Here is a 17,539-nt window from a genome sequence, read left to right as displayed (position 1 = left end):
AGTATTGATAGTTGTCGGTAAGTGATTATGGAGCCACTAGGGATCGATGGAAAGCCAAAAGAATTAAGAAGAAGAAAAAGAAGTGATTACGGAATAGTACTCTGCTGTTATTAATGTGATAACGCATTTGCCTTCTTCTTTTTTGGTTATTTCTATCAATGTTAATTAACTTACTCTTCATTTTCTAATTGGAACTAGAATAAGATAACAAAAGTAATTAATAAGTTAAACTGGGATATTAAAAGTAATCTACGTAGAAACGGGCTTAATGCCATTTAAATCACGTGGTCGTATAACAAATAATATTAAGGTCATCACACAATGTCAGGCAAAAATTACTAAAGACACAGTCAACCCCTGAGACTTGTTTGGAAATCGTGGTACTGTGTTCCCCAAGGGACAGAAAAAGCCATAAGGAAAGAAGAAGAAGAAGAAGAATGCCAGGCAACAGGCAATAGGAAGTATAGGGACAGGAAATAAAGAGAAAAAGAGAGAAGAAGATCCTTTCTCTCTTTGTCTCTTTTATTATTTCTGTTCCGATTGCCTGTTGCTTGGCATTGTGTGATGGCCTTAATAGCGTCTCCCCCGAACCCAGCTTAGGAAACACGAAAAGTAGGAAGGGGAGGGAGGCTCAGCTCAGCTTCAGCTGGCTTCAGCATCGCTCAATTGGATCTTGGATCAACGCATCCAGTCATCCAAATCACCAAATCTACAATCCAGGGTGGGTGCCTCCTTGGGTCCGGGGAGGCTCCCGTCATAGCCTAGAATTAATAAAGGTAGCATCGTGACATTCGTGACCTCAATCACGTAAGATCGGAAGTCCAAGGTAGAAGCGGAAGAGAAAGGGGAAGCGCATAGTTATTATAAACAGGTTAGAGATCGTCAAGAATACGGAGAGCTCAGTGATGACCTGGTGACACGTACAATCTACGCATCGAGACGGAGAATTCACATTCCGATATTAGGAACTCTGGAAAATCATCCGGAAGATCTTGTCGCACTATCTGATCCTCAAGATAAATTTGGAATCGCTTTCTCCCTCTCTCTTCGCCTGTCGATCTGTCGACTCCAGCTTTGTTGCCGACAACCTTTGATTGTGAGTGAGAATCATGAGATATATCTGCGGAATCATTTTATAACGTCTGAGTTATCGCAATTATTTCTCACAATTATTATTCAGTAAATATTTTTATAAAGTTTTCGTGATGCGAAAAAGTGCGTTTTAGTCTCACTCGGTATAACTGGGTATAATTCACTCGGGAGTGGGCACAGATCGAGCCGATAAAATCGACACTTTGCGTTATAAGAAAAATGTCTCCATCTACAGGCATGTAAATAGTGTCAGGTGATTCGTTCTATTCCGTGCCATTTTGTGATTATGCATCTTTATAAAGATCCTCACAATTCCTTGTTACTACTTATTTCGCACATAAGGGAAGTTACTTTATTATATAAATTCTGGACGGATAAGGTGTGTATACGTTGTTGCACTGTGACAAGTGATTTTCTTAACTCGTGTACATCCATTCCATTAAAATCATTGCAAATAATAAGCTGGAAAATAGAAAATAACAATAGGAAAAGCCATTACACATACATTTCACTTATTTGCTACAATGACATAACTTAAAAAACAAAGTTTTTTAGTTTAAATATTTTGAATTATTAAAATTTTGTAGTAATTTTTTAAAAACATGATTTTGTAATGATTTAATTTATTATAGAGGAATAAAAGTATTAGCTCTTTATTTGATGTATTAAATTATCTTCACCAAATTCCTTTTTTATATAGACAACTTGAAAACGAAGTTAGTTTTATATTATTGTTTGATATATATATATATATATATAAATAAATGGACGATATTAATTTAATTTCCAGTCAGATATAAAATAATTTATATTGAATAACATTTTAGAAGATTGGCATTGATTGCATTAAACTTGTGTTTTGCCAAATCTGATAATATAATGCCAACAAAAACTAAATAGAACTTGTTATTTTCCAACTATTTAAATGGAATATATTATAATAAATATATATAAATAGCTATTTATTATGTAATAAAATTGGTTATATTTTTATTAAATAATAAATGGTCATAAATAATGGAAATTTTTACTTGATTTTTGCAGTCAATCTGCCACGATATTCTATTAACATTTTATCAGAAAAATTTGTAGCATACTTTGCAAAGTCTGTTTTTAACAAATTTATCAATTTAAAATTTTGTTTTTGTTAAAAAACAGAGCTCTTAAACTCAGATTGATTAATAAAATCATTACATTTGTGATATTCTCATTAATTGCACTATAATGTGCATTATTGTAGTCATAAGATGCAAAGCAAAAGGATGTGGAATAATAGCTTTTTCGAAAATCTTAAATTTTTAAGTATTTTTTGAATGTTTAATGAATTAATTTCATAATTTCCTATAACTTATAAATCTGGCAGTTGTTATAATGTTATTTTAAGGATGTAATGTAATGTTGATATCAATAATAAATTATTTTATTGAATTACAGCAGCTGATTCAAGATGTCTGAAAAACTCCCGAGTAATCAACCGCAGCCCATTGTTAAAATAGGCCACTATACATTAGGCCAGACTTTAGGTGTGGGTACATTTGGCAAAGTAAAAAGTATGTGTATGCATATACATTCAGTCTTAGCCAAAAGTATTTAGCACCTGTTTTTTTTAAATATTTTTAACTGGAAAAAAATTAAAACAGAAATTAAAATGTGAATTATTCTTTGTTTTAAGAATTCTTTGAACTGTATGTATAATGCTAGTAATAACAAAAGAAAGCAATATAAATAAAATAATTCTAGATAAAAAAAAGGGAAATGTCTAGTACTTCTGGCTAAGACTATATGATATAAAGTTCTGTTGACTATTATTTTGTTGAAAATTCTGTCTTTTTATGTATATCTCTTTATTCACAGTTGGGGAACATGTTTTAACAAAACACAAAGTTGCTGTAAAGATTCTGAATCGTCAAAAAATTAAGAGCTTGGATGTTGTGGGCAAAATTCGCAGAGAGATACAAAATCTTAAGCTTTTTAGACATCCTCATATCATTAAGCTGTAAGTATCAATATTGTAGAATATTAGTGTATTCACATGCAATGACTCATATATATTCATATGTTTAGTTATCAGCTGTTTTAGAAATAAAAATTAACGAAAACAAATTTTCGAGAATTTAATTTTCTCGAAGAGAAAATGAGAAGCTTGATTCAAACAAGACATTAAGGATGCATCACACGTACAATCTCTGCAAAGTAAATTGAAATTAGAAATATACTTTTAGAACAATATTTATATTTTAAATAAATTATATACATATGAGAGTTGTGTGTGAATAACATATTTTTATTTAGTAATACATTTTTATAGTTTATTTTATTATCAAAAATTAAATTATTTAAGAATATAATCTCAAGTTTTTGTGTAAGTATTCAAAATAATTTATGCAAAGTTTTTTTTGCGATTCTGAGCTTAGTTATTCTGTAAATAAATTTTGTTTATAGAACAACTAATTTCTACATTGTAATAAAATATTAATTATTCTGAATACTTAAAGAACTTATGTGAAACAATTCTGGTTTTTGTCACTATATTTTCTAATTACATTTTCACACATTTTATTACATTTTATTATAATACATTTTTACTTTTTATTGAAATAATGTTATCCAAGTAGAAAATCGATGTCAAATTTTTTGTATTATTTTTAAATGCAATATGGTCAATATAATCAATTTTTTAAATAATTTTTTCATTATTTCGAAAATAAAATAATCATAATATACGTACAGGTTTATTTTCTGTATTTAGCACTTTTTGAGTAAATTATTTGTAATCCAAATCTTAATCCTTGTTTTACTTAAACAGATATCAGGTCATAAGTACTCCCACAGATATATTTATGATAATGGAATACGTCTCAGGAGGAGAATTATTCGATTATATCGTTAAACATGGCAAACTCAAGGAATACGAGGCGCGACGATTTTTCCAACAAATCATTTCAGGCGTCGATTACTGTCATCGACATATGATAGTGCATCGTGATTTGAAGCCAGAAAATCTTCTGTTAGATCACAATCTTCACGTGAAAATTGCGGACTTCGGTACTTGGATATAATTGGCATATCGACACTTCCCTTACGTATAGGTGATAAAATATTCTTCCACGAAAATACAGGTCTGTCGAACATGATGATGGACGGAGAGTTCTTGCGTACTTCGTGTGGCTCCCCGAATTACGCTGCGCCAGAAGTGATATCCGGTAAATTATACGCCGGTCCCGAAGTCGATATCTGGTCGTGCGGTGTTATATTGTATGCGCTACTTTGTGGTACCTTGCCATTCGACGACGAACATGTTCCTACTCTTTTCCGCAAAATTAAATGTAAGTTCTTCTCAAAAGGAAATGCGACCGATGCGCTCGATATTTTTTTCAAAGAAGATTCTAAAGTGTATTACTGATATTCTTATTCGATATCTTTCAATTGGCTTTACAGAGTTTTAAATTTCTGTATAATCCTTTTACCTGTTTCTTTCTTTATTTTTGCGCACATACTTTAATTATGTGAAAGAATGAAAAATTTTAAATATATATTTTTTCTTTGTTTTTCTTTATAAAACCAACTCAAAGATAAAAAGATGTCAGTAATTTAACTTTTTTTAAATTATCTTTAAATGGCAGCAATTAATCAGCAATAATCATTTACTTTAATTTTAGCTGGTGTCTTTCCTATTCCGGAATATTTGAATAAGAGTGTTGTTAGTCTCTTATGCCATATGTTACAAGTGGATCCAATGAAGAGAGCAACTATCGAGGATATTAAGTATATTAAACAATTCATTTCTTTTTAAAAAACAATTAATACTGTTATTTCTAATGTCTAATGTGTGTTTTTTAATCCCAGAAAACATGAGTGGTTTCAAAAGGATTTACCATCATACTTGTTTCCATCGCCTGTTGAGCAAGATTCTTCAGTTATCGATATAGATGCTGTAAACGAAGTATGCGAGAAATTCAACGTGAAAGAGCCGGAAGTGCATTCCGCACTGTTGGGCGGCGATCCTCATGATCAATTGGCAATTGCTTATCATTTGATCATAGATAATAAGAGAATCGCGGATGAAGCTGCTAAGGCGGAATTAAAAGACTTTTATGTGGCATCTAGCCCTCCACCAGTAGCGTTCAGCCCGAACGAGGCGAACAGCAGTCCATTGAGACCTCATCCAGAGAGAATTGCACGTATGTAAAAAATATACATAAAACAAATACGACTTATCAATGAGTTTCTCTCTCCTGCTGTCTTCTCTACAAATAAATCTATTTATTAAAGATTACTAAAAAATTATCTTAGCTATCTTGCTTAACTTTATAAACTTGATTTAACTTATTTGCTATTTTTTCTAATTTTAAGAATTAGAAAAAAATGGAAAATAAATTAAACTGAGTTCGAAGTTGAGCAAACACATCAGTGCAAATGGATCTTATACGTATAATGATGTTATAGCATACCGCGAACGTCAAGGTTCACAAGGTAGCGCACCTGCGCAGATACAAGGCAATCGTGGCACACCTGTGAAAAGGGCGAAATGGCACTTAGGAATCAGATCCCAATCGAAGCCCAACGACATTATGAATGAAGTTTATCGTGCTATGAAGGCACTTAACTTTGTAAGCTTGATCACGCAGAGTTGCATTATGTAACAACATTATTTAAACAGTGATGTCACGCAAATTGTTCTTTTCAGGAATGGAAGATCATAAACACATATAGCGTCAGAGTGAGACATAAAAACAAATTAACCGATAGATATAGCAAGATGTCATTACAATTATATCAAGTCGATCACAAGAGTTATTTATTAGACTTCAAATCCTTATCCAGCGAAGAGGAGGACTTTGGTCGAGGTTATAATTATACATATCTGATTTATTAATTAAATGTATAAATGTAAATAATTTATGTTGTAAAAAAATATATTTCTTAGATCCAACATTACCGCCTCCCCAAGCAACAGGCCACCACACAATGGAATTTTTTGAGATGTGTGCAGCGTTGATTACGCAATTAGCACGATAGCGTGCCTGCTTTTTTAAAATTATATTAAATCCTGTTACACACACACACACACACACACACACACACACACACACGCACGCACGCACACACACACACACACACACACACACACACACACACACACAAAAAATGCTTTTAACATTGTATAGTTGAAATAAATGAAGGTACTGTAAAATACATTATATCACTATTGCCCCTTTACAAAATAATTTCAGTAAAGGCTATATTTTTCGAGCTTGATTTATTTTTCTAAACGCTGAAAATAATCGTGTGAAAAAACACATCTCCAACAATAATATAGTTATAGAAATTAATAATAACAGCGATATCTACATACGTAATCATTTATTATCGAGCGCTATAATTAAATGTTACATTATTACAATCTATTATAAATTACAACACAAATATATATTTATCTAAATGATTATTTTTCTTATTTATTATCATATTTTATTTATGAAATCGGATTCACTATCAGAAAAATCAAAAAAATATGTGCATACGCTTAGAAAAATATATATTATTTCATCCTTGTCATATTTAAATTTATCTCATGTATGTCGTACGTACAAATGAATTTGTTTGATGAATCATGCGTGTGAAAATGATCCAATTAATTTGTATTGTATTATTAACTATAATTTCGTTTTTTTATGTTTGATAAAATTCACAACAGTAATTCTTCAAACTAATATACATAACAATCAAGTAACTATTATGTGAAAATATATGCGTAAAAATTAATATTTAAACATTTGTATGTTGATATCACTCTATAATGTCTTATGCTGAAATCCATTTAAGCATTCGTCATTGGAATATTAGTAAGTAAAGATAAAATATACACAATGGCACGTTCCAGACCTTGTCTCATCTTATACAAATACACACAGCTCGACATTCGTATTGCTGCCAAAAAACTGCCTGTTGTTCAGCTTGCCTTACTTCACATGTAAAAATTGACAAAAAATATATATAAATTGGACCATTTTATATTTTATCATGTTTAAACGGAAGAGGATCTTGCCTAATCGTATTTATTGTTATGGAATACTTCCAGTTTTGTTTATCCTAATACTGCGGATAATTTTAGGAAGATTATGTAGAAGAACTTATGCAACTTGCGACTACGATGACAACAATGATAATGATGACGATAATGACGATGATGATGGAAATGTCAAATGCATATAGTAAATTATGAACAAATTGATTGACGGAATATTACGCATAATCTAAAATTATATTGCAAAAATATAATACAATAATGAAGATATCAATCAATTGTACAAATTTACTTATTCTTCTTAAACAGCATGTATTACACAACATATGAGAATTTATTGTATGAGCTCGATATACATAAGACGTTTCACAATTATTTCAATAGCAATAGTTCGATAGTTGATTTTTGACAATTTTAGAATCAATTTTTCCCTGGAGTGTACTCACGTCCATCGCTGAAGCGAAACGATTTTATTTGTGCATTTTGAACAACTGCTTTCATTGTAGTCAATCGGCCTACGCAATAGGCATTTGTGGGCGTTTCCTTAATCCGAAGAAAACTCTTGTCATTAATCAGAAATGATAAAGCATTATACCGTTTTAATGAATAGGACGGAAAAACTGGAGTAGAAAGAAGAATCGATTTTTTTCCAATAACAATTTCATTAAAAACAAAAGTTAGAGTCTGCTATTAAAATAATTCCCTATAGTTGTAAGGGATTTCGCATAACTACGACCAACTTTTTGATACAATTAACCTTTCCATCATTATATGTATATAAATACAACTTTCTAGCACAATATGTTGCTCCAATTAGTGGCACAACTTATGGCTAACAGATATTGTATGCACCATAACATGGAAATTTCATAGCCTGCAGAACAACTGTATTTCTTTCAAAGTATTCCTCCAGATGTGTTCTTTCACATGGAAGTGTTAATAATAGTAAAATGAAATAATGTCAAGCGAGTGTATGTACAATATGTTTTTATCATAGTCACTTATGACTAGAAAATATTATCGTATATTCGATCTAGAATATACTATTCCACAACTTTAGGAATATAACTGTGATATCTGCTAATAAAATATTTTAAGAAGCAGGCACATGCTTTTTCCCGATGTAATATTCATAAATAAAAAATTGATAAGACTTTATAGTTTATCAATAATATAATCTATAAAATCAACAAATATCGATGATGAGAGGCCATTGAGTGTAAATCAAGAACTGTGCATGTATTGAACTATTCATCTTCGAGCACTAATAAATTCCTAAATAATAAAAACATATATATATATATATATATATATATATATATATGTATATAAGTGAATATTAAACTAGTGCACTATATATGTATATAAGAAAAATATAAAAAGTATTATATATATATATATATATATATATATATATATAAAACACAATAGCTACATATATAAATATAATTGTAAATTATAAATAAAATCATTAAAGTATAAATCTTATAAATACTGTATTTTTTATAAGTCATTTTGTTCATTATTTTATTGAAACATAATTTTAACTTCTAATAAAATAAAATCGTATTAATAAATACGATTAGTATGTACTATTATATATCTAATAACTTTTATAAAATTTTGTGCTTTGGGTAATTAGCAATGTACAATATAAGATGGATCGATATGTAACTAAATTATAAACATACTGCAGAAATACTAACACAAATCTCTAAATATTTCTTATGTTTCAATATTGCACAAAAAAATCAAGAATTTCTATAAAATGTTACGTGCAGCAATCAAACGTACAGTTGTTCAGGCTAGAGGTATCTCTTTGAAATGGCACATATAATAGATGTTATTAGTAACTCTAAATTTTGATAATATAGGAGGTGTCTTCCTTCCCTTCTTTGTCGAACATGTGGTGCAGCACATCACACTTGGAGAATTTCTGTTAAATCTCCTGATTGTCTTCACCAGTCTCATTATCTACAAATTCCACATGCGTAAATGGGAAGTGTCCGACCTTGCCGTGCAATTCACCTTCCCACTGGCCATTGATATTAGTCTTTGTCACTTTTATCATATCACCTACTTCTAATTTTAGAGCAGTTTTATCGTACGCGTTCGGCACCCTTGCCTGTTTCACTTTGGCAAAGGCTGGCAGTGTTCTCTGAATGTTCGATCTTCGCGTCACGGTCCCCTGTCCCGTCGTCTCTGTATGAGAGGATACCTGCGACGTAGGCCCTGAATTCGAGTTAGAGCCGGAACTGCCACCGCTCTCAGGTCGGGAATTATTTTCTATTATCATATGACTATCCTCATCGTACTTCTGAACGTACGGCACTGGTATCGAACCAGTTTGGCCGACACTATTTCTAGCCGTCCACCACTGTTCTTCGTCTTTTGATATTACGGTAAGTATATCACCTAGTAAATGAGAGATACACCATTAATAATGTAAAAAAAAACTAAAACAAATTAAGAAGGTATGATCGATACAGATATTTCAGGAAAAAGTGACTTATTAAAAACGTAATCATTGTTTACTCTACGCTTACTCGTACCTGGAACCTTATAAATTTAATTTTTTACTTAATATCTTTATAAAAAACTTTTTAATTATTCTTTCCAACAACTAAATTTTTCGTTGTACTTCTTTAATTCATCAAAAGTCATTCTTAGTTTATAAGATACTTTCATCAGCTTTTTAGTTGTATATATATGGAAAACATTACATGATAAGTGAAGTTGAACTTTTTCAAGAAAGTAAAAGGTTCACTCTAACTATTCATATAATTTTTATGTATATTGAAACATTTAAAAAAATAATGTAATATATCAGCCATTCTGTCATAAGATACCATGTATAAAAGTAACTTAAACTTTTATTTCCTTAACTACATAGTCAATTGGTTTAAAAATATAATACTAGTTTTTACTTTAAGTAATATTTTACATAATTTTTTAAATATCTCAAAGCATTTTTTAATTTTTCGATCATACCTCTTTAACAAAATGAGATGAATTTATGTGTATACCTTTTCTAAAAGGTAAGTCTTCGGAGTCATTGCCTTCAAAATCGTATTTGGCAATTACCCTCTGTGTTTTCTTTGGCGCTGGCCTAATTAGTGGTGTCGTGTCTAAGTAGTGAAGCTTATAAAAGGCGAGAAGACTGGGAATATCCGGAAACATTTGATCACCAATCCGATAACGAATCTGATCTCCCTGCTGGATCTTGTTAATGATGTAGTGGCTGACCTTACTATCCTCCCTCACACACAACACAAAGTCGCCATGTATAGAGGTGCTGTCTCGCACTAAAAATACACCACCTTCCTTCTCGCCCATCAACAGGTCAGATGCATCTTGCCGTGACATAGCACCAAAGTACCAACTAAAAAAATCAAATGGTTAATACAATATAATTTTTTAAGGAAATTACTAATTAATAAATTTTAGAGACACTAAAAAAAAAGATAAATTTCTCTCCAAAAAAAAAAAAGAAAGAAAGAAAGATGAAACAATTTTGATTATAGTACAAATATTATAAGTTTAAAGCAACTAAATAACTAAATTTTTTCCATTTGTTTCTAGGACGAAACATAAAAAGGGGAAGGCACATTGAGAACGTTAAGACCTTAATCAACTTTAACCGGTGCTTAATGCGAGAACACTTAACGTTAACACAAGTGTTTACAACAAGTTCGATCCGACAAGCACCTAGGAAACACTTGAAAAATTAAGGAGAATTATGCTTTGCAACGGGGCTGACACTTGGAAGCGAGCTACGACTCGTGGCGCACAGACCAAAGACCAAAGATTTATCCAGCGCCCCGGAGGGCTCCAATACGCGTATCGGGGGCGACGGCAATCGCCCCCGTTTTTGCGCGAGAGCGCGTTAAATGGAGCGTTACGCGAATTGGAAACGGTCGCAATTTCAAATGTGTCATTACGGCAATGACACTTAAACGCGGGCACGACCACTAGTCAGTCGTGGATGAATCAAAACATGGGAATTCTCTCCCGCACGCACGCACCTCGACTTGTCATACTGATCGAAGGTCGCAGCCATTGTCGCGCCGATGTCGGGGGTAGGGAGGGTCCAGGAGAGCGAGACGACAGCTTCTTCCCTCGTCAATTGTCAATTAATGTGCATATATATCACAGGGCAGGTCCAATCACGGGGAGAAAAAGAGAGAGAGAGGGACTCGGCCGAGCACCCACATAGTAAAAGGGGAGAAACCGCGAAACGCTCGCGCGAATCACTGCCGCCGATGGTGGTGGAATGGAGGTTTCTGTCGCGAGTTGTCTCCGTCGTCGGCCACCGGGAAGCGCGACGTGACGTTCAGTCGGGGCACACCCTCGGGAACACGCACACACATACACAGGTCGCTCTTTTCTTCCCTGACCCGGGAGAAATCACTATCATTTCGCCGCCCTCGGTGCGGTCTCGTGGGAGCAGATCGTCGGCGACATGTCCGAGACCGTGTAATGGGCGTCCGCGGGTGTTTCGATCGGACGGAGCTTTCCTTCTCTCTCTTTTTCTCTTTGCCTAGGCCGTCGTTGCGAAATTGCCACGTGCTACACGTCGACACGATGTTCATTCGCCGCACGAAGTACCCGTGAAACGGCGATCCTTACAAAAATGGTCGCCAGCGTTAATACGACATTCGTCTGTGTATTTTAAGGGCGATCCGCAATGCCCGCATATTTTCCTTAATGTTGATTCGCATTAAGCGAAAATGATATCAGTATATCACGAGCTGTGGGCATGTAAGCGCGGTATTTCGCGAAAAATGTTATTAGGAATAGGAATATTGGAATTAGTTTCATAATCAATAAATATTACACGTAATGCATAAAAATGGATATAAACAAAACATAAATACGTCACGTGTCTGACAGCAATTGTTAGAGTTACTTTTGGATTTCTTTTGTTTTATAAATTATAAAACAAAATAAAAATAAAAATTTTAAAATAAATGTAAAAGTTACCTTTTAACAGATATATCTCCAAACAGTACACAATATTTATGATAAATATTTATAAATATTTATTTTTATTTATTTTTAAAAAATGTTATAAAAAAAATAAATTAATATATAAAATATATATTTTATACATACAATATATATTTTATATACATGAAGAAAAAATCTTTATTCAACATAAAATATTTTATTTTTTTATGTTAATTTTAATTATTAAAATATAGACTAAATATTTTATACAATACATAAATATTTTATACAATATTTATGGTAAATAAAAGATAAAGATTTAATTGTAGTAATATTTTGTAAATATTTATAAATATTTTTATAATATTTATGATAAATCTTTATGATCTGTCAAATCTAAGACCACAAATATATTTATAAAATATTTGGATAAATATTTATAAAATATTCAAATAAATATTATAAATATTTTGTAAATATTTTATAAATATTGTATGCTGTCTGGGTATGTATGTACGGATCCTAATCCATTTTGTCATTCATTCTCGATTGCTCCGACAGAGGTCTCCACGCTCTTTTCTACCGGCCGTTTGGATTTGTTCAAGTTACAAACGAGTTTAAATGTTTGTCAATAATTTTTATCTTGTGTCGTACTCTTGAATTTTTGTGTCAGTGGAGAGAACATATTGTGAATGTCGGATTAGCGCAGTCATAAACTGCACATTTAATATTATTTGATGCAGTCTCGTGGTAGCTTGTGGTGATTTGTGAATGAAAACCGTGTGTCTGCAGAATGGCTGTCAGCGCGTCCTTTTATCGAAATGTCTTTTTATTGAATCAATTGGTTCCGCCGGATCACGACTTTAAGAAAATCTTTCGCGAAGTAAGCATCCTATGTCACTCTTTTGTCAATTTATCTTTGACTGAATGTGTACTTATACGTGTCACACTTTCTCGACTGTTACCGGTAACAAGAGAGAACGATGACATAGTAAACATGTGTTACAGGGAATGTTCGATAAACCAAATACTACGGGATTTATATACGTTTCGCACTATTTGCTGACGATATATGACGCCGAGCGTTTTAAGAAGCTAGTCGAGTGGCCAGTAATTTGCAAGAAGACTGAGACAAAATATCGTAATAGTGTCAAAGACTATTTGAATGTTATCGCATTAGAAAATCCTGACATGGGATTCCCACGTGTAGTCACTACGTACTTACATCATGCAAGTGGCACTAAGTTTATGATTATAATGTGGAAGCTGTCTCAACTTGTACTAAGAATGTATATTACACGTGACGGTAGGCATTTAAAGTAAAATGTTAGAGATACATTGATAGCTTTCTAGCATTTTTGAGTGGTGTCATAGGAGATTGACATTGGCTATATCTGGATTAAGCTTATGCCATACTATTAGAAAGAGGTTTTTTGTAAGAGATACAAATTTACATAGAAGTCCATTGTCCATTGTCTTTGTCTCTTGTTGAGTATAAAACAAATACAAAATGATTCCTGTGTTGATTTGTGCTCTGGGAAATTCCTGAGGTCTTCTGACCTAAGGTATATTTTGTTGCAGAATTTGTATGTTTTAGATGCTTGTAACATTACTTTATTGTTTTTTATCAAAAAAGGACAAATGCTGTGAGCACCAAATAAAACATAAGGATAATCTGATAGTAAATTATGCAAAAATCAAGCAGAATCTGCTACTTTGCAATAATGTATTTTATTTAAGTAGTTTAAAGTTCTGATTGGGTTTTATAGTTAACCAATCACTATATCCTGTTAACAGATTCTTTTAATCTTTAATATTTGTAGTAAATGTTAAAAAAATATAATTTGAATGTTGAAATAAACATATTTGGAAGGGAGATTGATCTGAATAGTTCTTTATTGAAAATATATTAATCTTCTCATTTTTTGTTTTTCATATTTTTATATGTAAATAGAATTAAATATTGTAGTTTAATAGCTATTATCTGTTGTTTTAGGTGAACATAAAGTTGTATTTATGCCAAAGTCAGGTCTTGCAAGTGATCTAATTAAAACATATCTACAACAGTCCAAAGCAAATGTCACTTGTGATTTGACGAGTCGTCACAGAAATTGCATACAAATGGAAAAAGCTGCAAATTTTGCATTAACGTAATATTTTTTAATTTCTCTTGTGATAGCTAAAATTTTAATCTGTTATAAGTTTTCAAAGATTTTTTTTTTTTCTTTAGAGAGGAGAGAGAACATCTAGCTAAAATTAAGGCAGAATTGTTTGACAAGAAACAGTCTCTTGCAAAGTGCGCATCTGCAGCTCCTGTTGCTCATTCTATAAAGCAATATTTAACAAATGTCGAAGATGCAACAATCATATTGAGTTAAAATCATTAATTTTTTAAAATGCATATTATAATTTTTTATCTCGAAAATTTTTATACTGACAATGTGAAATTAATGAATATTTTATGCGTTTTAGTGTGGAAAAATAGTTTAAATAAAAATATACAATACATACGAAAACAAAACGATATATTGAGTAACGTGGAAAGTGAGTGTAAAAACACAAGTAGTATAATAACAAATCTGTTGAACGATGTAAAAGGCCTGGATAGCAAGCAGCTAGAAAAAATCAATTGTTCTTTGATATCGGAATTATCATTTCCATGTGATGTACAGGTAAAAAATATGAATATTAAATTATTACAATATTGCTTTTTAACTTTATGTAACCTTTTAATCATGAGTAGGATATTTTTTATTGAATGTTTTTAGAAAATACTTGATATTAAAATATTGTTAAAACAATTTAAATATACGATATTTAAATATTAAATTAGTATATTCAGAATTTTATATTATTTTATTTTGTACAATTATTAAATATGATTAAAATAAAAAATATACATTTTAATAAATTTTTAATATTGAGGGTATTTTGATTCTAACATGGTCAATATATATGTATATAAACTTGCTTAGAATGTTAATCAACTAAATAAGTAATTTATTATAAAAATAATGATCTATTCAGAACATGTTTATAAAGATATTAGCGCGATTTTTTTATTATTCTATTCTTGTCTTACATCTACATAAACAATAAACATAGAATGACAATAAAAACACATTAACATTTTTATAAGTGCATTCTGAATACTAATACCTCAAATATGCTTCTAACACTTTCTTAATTTGTTTTTTTTTTTTTTTTAGCATTGTCTCCATCATTTATATAATGATAATAAATTGGTATATCACAATTTCATGCGTTTGCTCACTTTGATACTGTATAAAATATTTCAATGCCTGAAAAAGGAAAATTTAGTAGATTTATCGCAGTGTCTCTTGCAAGTGAAAGCAAGTGCAGAAGATATGAAATCAATGTGCAATGTATTAAAAACTTTTTTGGCAAGCTTGATAAATTCCATGGCGGAAACACAAAGTGTTTTGTGTATAAAAAATATCGAGCGGACCATATCCGAGGAAGATTTATTACCCTTTGTAAAAAGTGTGCTCCTTATGCCCTCACCTCTTATTAAAATTAATACTAATTGTGCGGATGAAAGAAACAATACACAATTATTGCAGTTTACTCCGAGTGAAAGTAAGTTTAAAATCTAAGAAACAACTATAGTTTGTAACTTTTATGTTCAAATGATTGTTATTAAATTATTATTACATAAATTGTTGGTCTATTCGGCTGTAATTTTTAAAATAAGTTATCATAATAACATTTATTCTTTACAGTTACACATAAATCATTATTTTCGAGATACATACGGCACAATCAAAATTACACGCCAGATTTGAAAACGAATTTATTCGTATCGCGTATTAATATGGACAGTACTATATTATTAGACAGTAATGAAAAACAAGGATTGAATATGACACGTTTCATGACACCCAAGGTGAAACAATTATGTAAAAAACCAACAGGAAAATACTCCCGGTTATTTTCTTCAAGCATGAATAGAAACATAAAAGGTTTGTAAATATATCTTATTTGATCCATATAAAAGTATATAAAAGTAATATTTTTACTTGAAATGTTTTAATAATTTATATTAAAAAAACAATATGTAGGATGATAATCAGGAGATTAAAATTAAGTAACAGTTATTTTATAATATCATGAATTAAATACCATACAATAGTAGAAATTCATGATAATCCTGTTCTGTTTATATTTATTTTGAACAAGTTTACAATGTATTTCTCTTTTCTAACAAAAATAACAAATTATCTCTCTTCCTATTATTACTAAATTATTTATTTCTTTATATTTTAGTTGTTTAGATTTAACAATTTTTTTTATTGTTAGCCTGATAAATAAAATATAAATAAAATTAAAAATAAATTTTTATTTATATATAGCTAATTGTAGCATGATGTCTCTGCCATCTACCGCGCAAGCCAATTCTTCTGTCATTGCAAATACAATAGAGGAAATACCCAGTTCATCGGATTTTAATTTAGACACCATAGCAAAGGGTTTTTTCAATTGGAGTGAAGAATCTTTCAAAGTTTCATCTTCGTCTATAAAAATCACTCCGAAAAAACGAAATATTTCACAAGTTATATCTCAAACGAAAGATAAAGTCGATCGCGAGATTAAAATAAATAAACCGGAATTAGATGAATTTACAGAGGTACAGTTTATAAATAATGAGAACAAGAGCACAGTTGTAAAACATGAAAGTAATTCGAAAAGGCGGTCTATTAGTGACTTGGTAGAACGTTATAAGAAGTTGCTGGAAGCCAGCAATTCCATTACATCAGAGTTAGAAAATAAGTGCATAGAACATGAAATTGAATAACAAAAAGCAAAAAACAAAAACACTTCTATCTGTAAATTTTTCGAAGTGAAAGGTTTATCAATGACTTCTATTATTAAAAAAATACTAGTTAAGAGAGTTTACTTGATTTATTAGTTTTTCATTAAAATGTATGAATAACAAATGTAAAATTTTATATTTAACGCACAATATTCCATATGAATAATTCAGTATATTTATATGAAGATGTGTGATATGTTTTGTTTCTTTTAAAAATAGCTTGTTTTAGAACAAGATTGTAATAAGAAATAATATAAAATATTAACAAGTACGTTTTCTTACAGATCTGCGACAGACGGATAATTTGCATAAAGAAAGATTTTAATATATTTAGGCGCTAAAATAGCATAAATCTTCTTGAAAAGAAAGAAAGGAATAGACACGAGTTGGTACTAACATTTTTCTATTTCGTGTAGTGAAACTTAATGTATATTTTTTTATAACATATTTATATGCATTTATATATTATCTAGTTGTAGTCATGAAAACATACATATGTATCAGTGTTACAAACTAACATTGTTACGAAGTAATTTTGTATAAAATTTTAAAAAATGGTCTCTTTTGTACAAATGATATATTTTCGCCTTCTTTATCTGATTTCTCTCGTTATCAGTGCGGTTTAGATAAGGAAT

The 17,539-nt window shown here is 30.8% G+C and overlaps 3 protein-coding genes across 7 annotated transcripts; 2 read left to right on the top strand and 1 right to left on the bottom strand.

The window, feature by feature from the left end:
• The first annotated feature begins 135 nt into the window (after positions 1–135).
• On the top strand, positions 136–6,539 carry LOC105828191 (5'-AMP-activated protein kinase catalytic subunit alpha-2). Of its 3 annotated transcripts, none has more exons than XM_012666415.3 (10): positions 136–1,096; positions 2,530–2,642; positions 2,947–3,088; positions 3,899–4,137; positions 4,212–4,418; positions 4,752–4,857; positions 4,939–5,273; positions 5,539–5,702; positions 5,780–5,939; positions 6,020–6,539. In XM_012666415.3, the coding sequence occupies exons 2-10, from the start codon at positions 2,540–2,542 to the stop codon at positions 6,109–6,111; spliced, it is 1,548 nt and encodes a 515-aa protein (XP_012521869.1). In that variant the 5' UTR covers positions 136–1,096; positions 2,530–2,539; the 3' UTR covers positions 6,112–6,539. The 3 variants fall into 3 exon arrangements, with proteins under 3 accessions (XP_012521869.1, XP_012521868.1, XP_012521870.1); XM_012666414.3 differs by having other exon boundaries at positions 137–1,096; positions 2,527–2,642; XM_012666416.3 differs by lacking the exon at positions 136–1,096 and adding an exon at positions 1,122–1,471 and having other exon boundaries at positions 2,527–2,642.
• A 2,135-nt stretch (positions 6,540–8,674) lies between these two features.
• On the bottom strand, positions 8,675–11,272 carry LOC105839206 (adapter molecule Crk). 2 transcript variants are annotated; one of them, XM_012685354.3, is made up of 3 exons: positions 10,829–10,943; positions 10,147–10,502; positions 8,675–9,535 (listed from the first exon to the last, which is right to left on the bottom strand). In XM_012685354.3, exons 2-3 carry the CDS (start codon positions 10,484–10,486, stop codon positions 9,060–9,062), a joined length of 816 nt encoding a protein of 271 aa, XP_012540808.1. In that variant the 5' UTR covers positions 10,487–10,502; positions 10,829–10,943; the 3' UTR covers positions 8,675–9,059. The 2 variants fall into 2 exon arrangements, with proteins under 2 accessions (XP_012540808.1, XP_012540807.1); XM_012685353.3 differs by lacking the exon at positions 10,829–10,943 and adding an exon at positions 11,146–11,272 and having other exon boundaries at positions 8,677–9,535.
• Positions 11,273–11,743: 471 nt separating this feature from the next.
• On the top strand, positions 11,744–17,480 carry LOC105839205. 2 transcript variants are annotated; one of them, XM_028194372.2, is made up of 10 exons: positions 11,744–11,881; positions 12,632–12,953; positions 13,079–13,376; positions 14,067–14,220; positions 14,301–14,443; positions 14,543–14,742; positions 15,280–15,670; positions 15,814–16,053; positions 16,444–16,718; positions 17,189–17,480. In XM_028194372.2, the coding sequence occupies exons 2-10, from the start codon at positions 12,864–12,866 to the stop codon at positions 17,243–17,245; spliced, it is 1,848 nt and encodes a 615-aa protein (XP_028050173.1). In that variant the 5' UTR covers positions 11,744–11,881; positions 12,632–12,863; the 3' UTR covers positions 17,246–17,480. The 2 variants fall into 2 exon arrangements, with proteins under 2 accessions (XP_028050173.1, XP_012540805.1); XM_012685351.3 differs by having other exon boundaries at positions 16,444–17,463.
• The last annotated feature ends 59 nt before the right edge of the window (positions 17,481–17,539 follow it).

The sequence above is a fragment of the Monomorium pharaonis genome, chromosome 2 (genome assembly GCF_013373865.1).
Source record: "Monomorium pharaonis isolate MP-MQ-018 chromosome 2, ASM1337386v2, whole genome shotgun sequence".
Lineage (NCBI taxonomy): Eukaryota > Metazoa > Arthropoda > Insecta > Hymenoptera > Formicidae > Monomorium > Monomorium pharaonis.
This window is presented reverse-complemented; position numbering and strand designations above follow the sequence as displayed.

Excerpts from the sequence above, each read along its gene's own strand:
- LOC105839205 (XM_012685351.3), top strand. The coding sequence starts at position 12,864 with ATGGCTGTCAGCGCGTCCTTTTATCGAAATGTCTTTTTATTGAATCAA. Across the intron at positions 14,221-14,300 it reads GCTGCAAATTTTGCATTAAC|AGAGGAGAGAGAACATCTAG; the intron begins GTAATATTTTTT and ends TTTTTTCTTTAG. Across the intron at positions 16,054-16,443 it reads CATGAATAGAAACATAAAAG|CTAATTGTAGCATGATGTCT; the intron begins GTTTGTAAATAT and ends ATTTATATATAG.
- LOC105828191 (XM_012666415.3), top strand. The coding sequence starts at position 2,540 with ATGTCTGAAAAACTCCCGAGTAATCAACCGCAGCCCATTGTTAAAATA. Across the intron at positions 4,419-4,751 it reads TCTTTTCCGCAAAATTAAAT|CTGGTGTCTTTCCTATTCCG; the intron begins GTAAGTTCTTCT and ends CTTTAATTTTAG. Across the intron at positions 5,940-6,019 it reads AGAGGAGGACTTTGGTCGAG|ATCCAACATTACCGCCTCCC; the intron begins GTTATAATTATA and ends TATATTTCTTAG.
- LOC105839206 (XM_012685353.3), bottom strand. The coding sequence starts at position 11,180 with ATGGCTGCGACCTTCGATCAGTATGACAAGTCGAG. Across the intron at positions 10,503-11,145 it reads GATCAGTATGACAAGTCGAG|TTGGTACTTTGGTGCTATGT; the intron begins GTGCGTGCGTGC and ends TGATTTTTTTAG. Across the intron at positions 9,536-10,146 it reads AGACTTACCTTTTAGAAAAG|GTGATATACTTACCGTAATA; the intron begins GTATACACATAA and ends CTCATTTACTAG.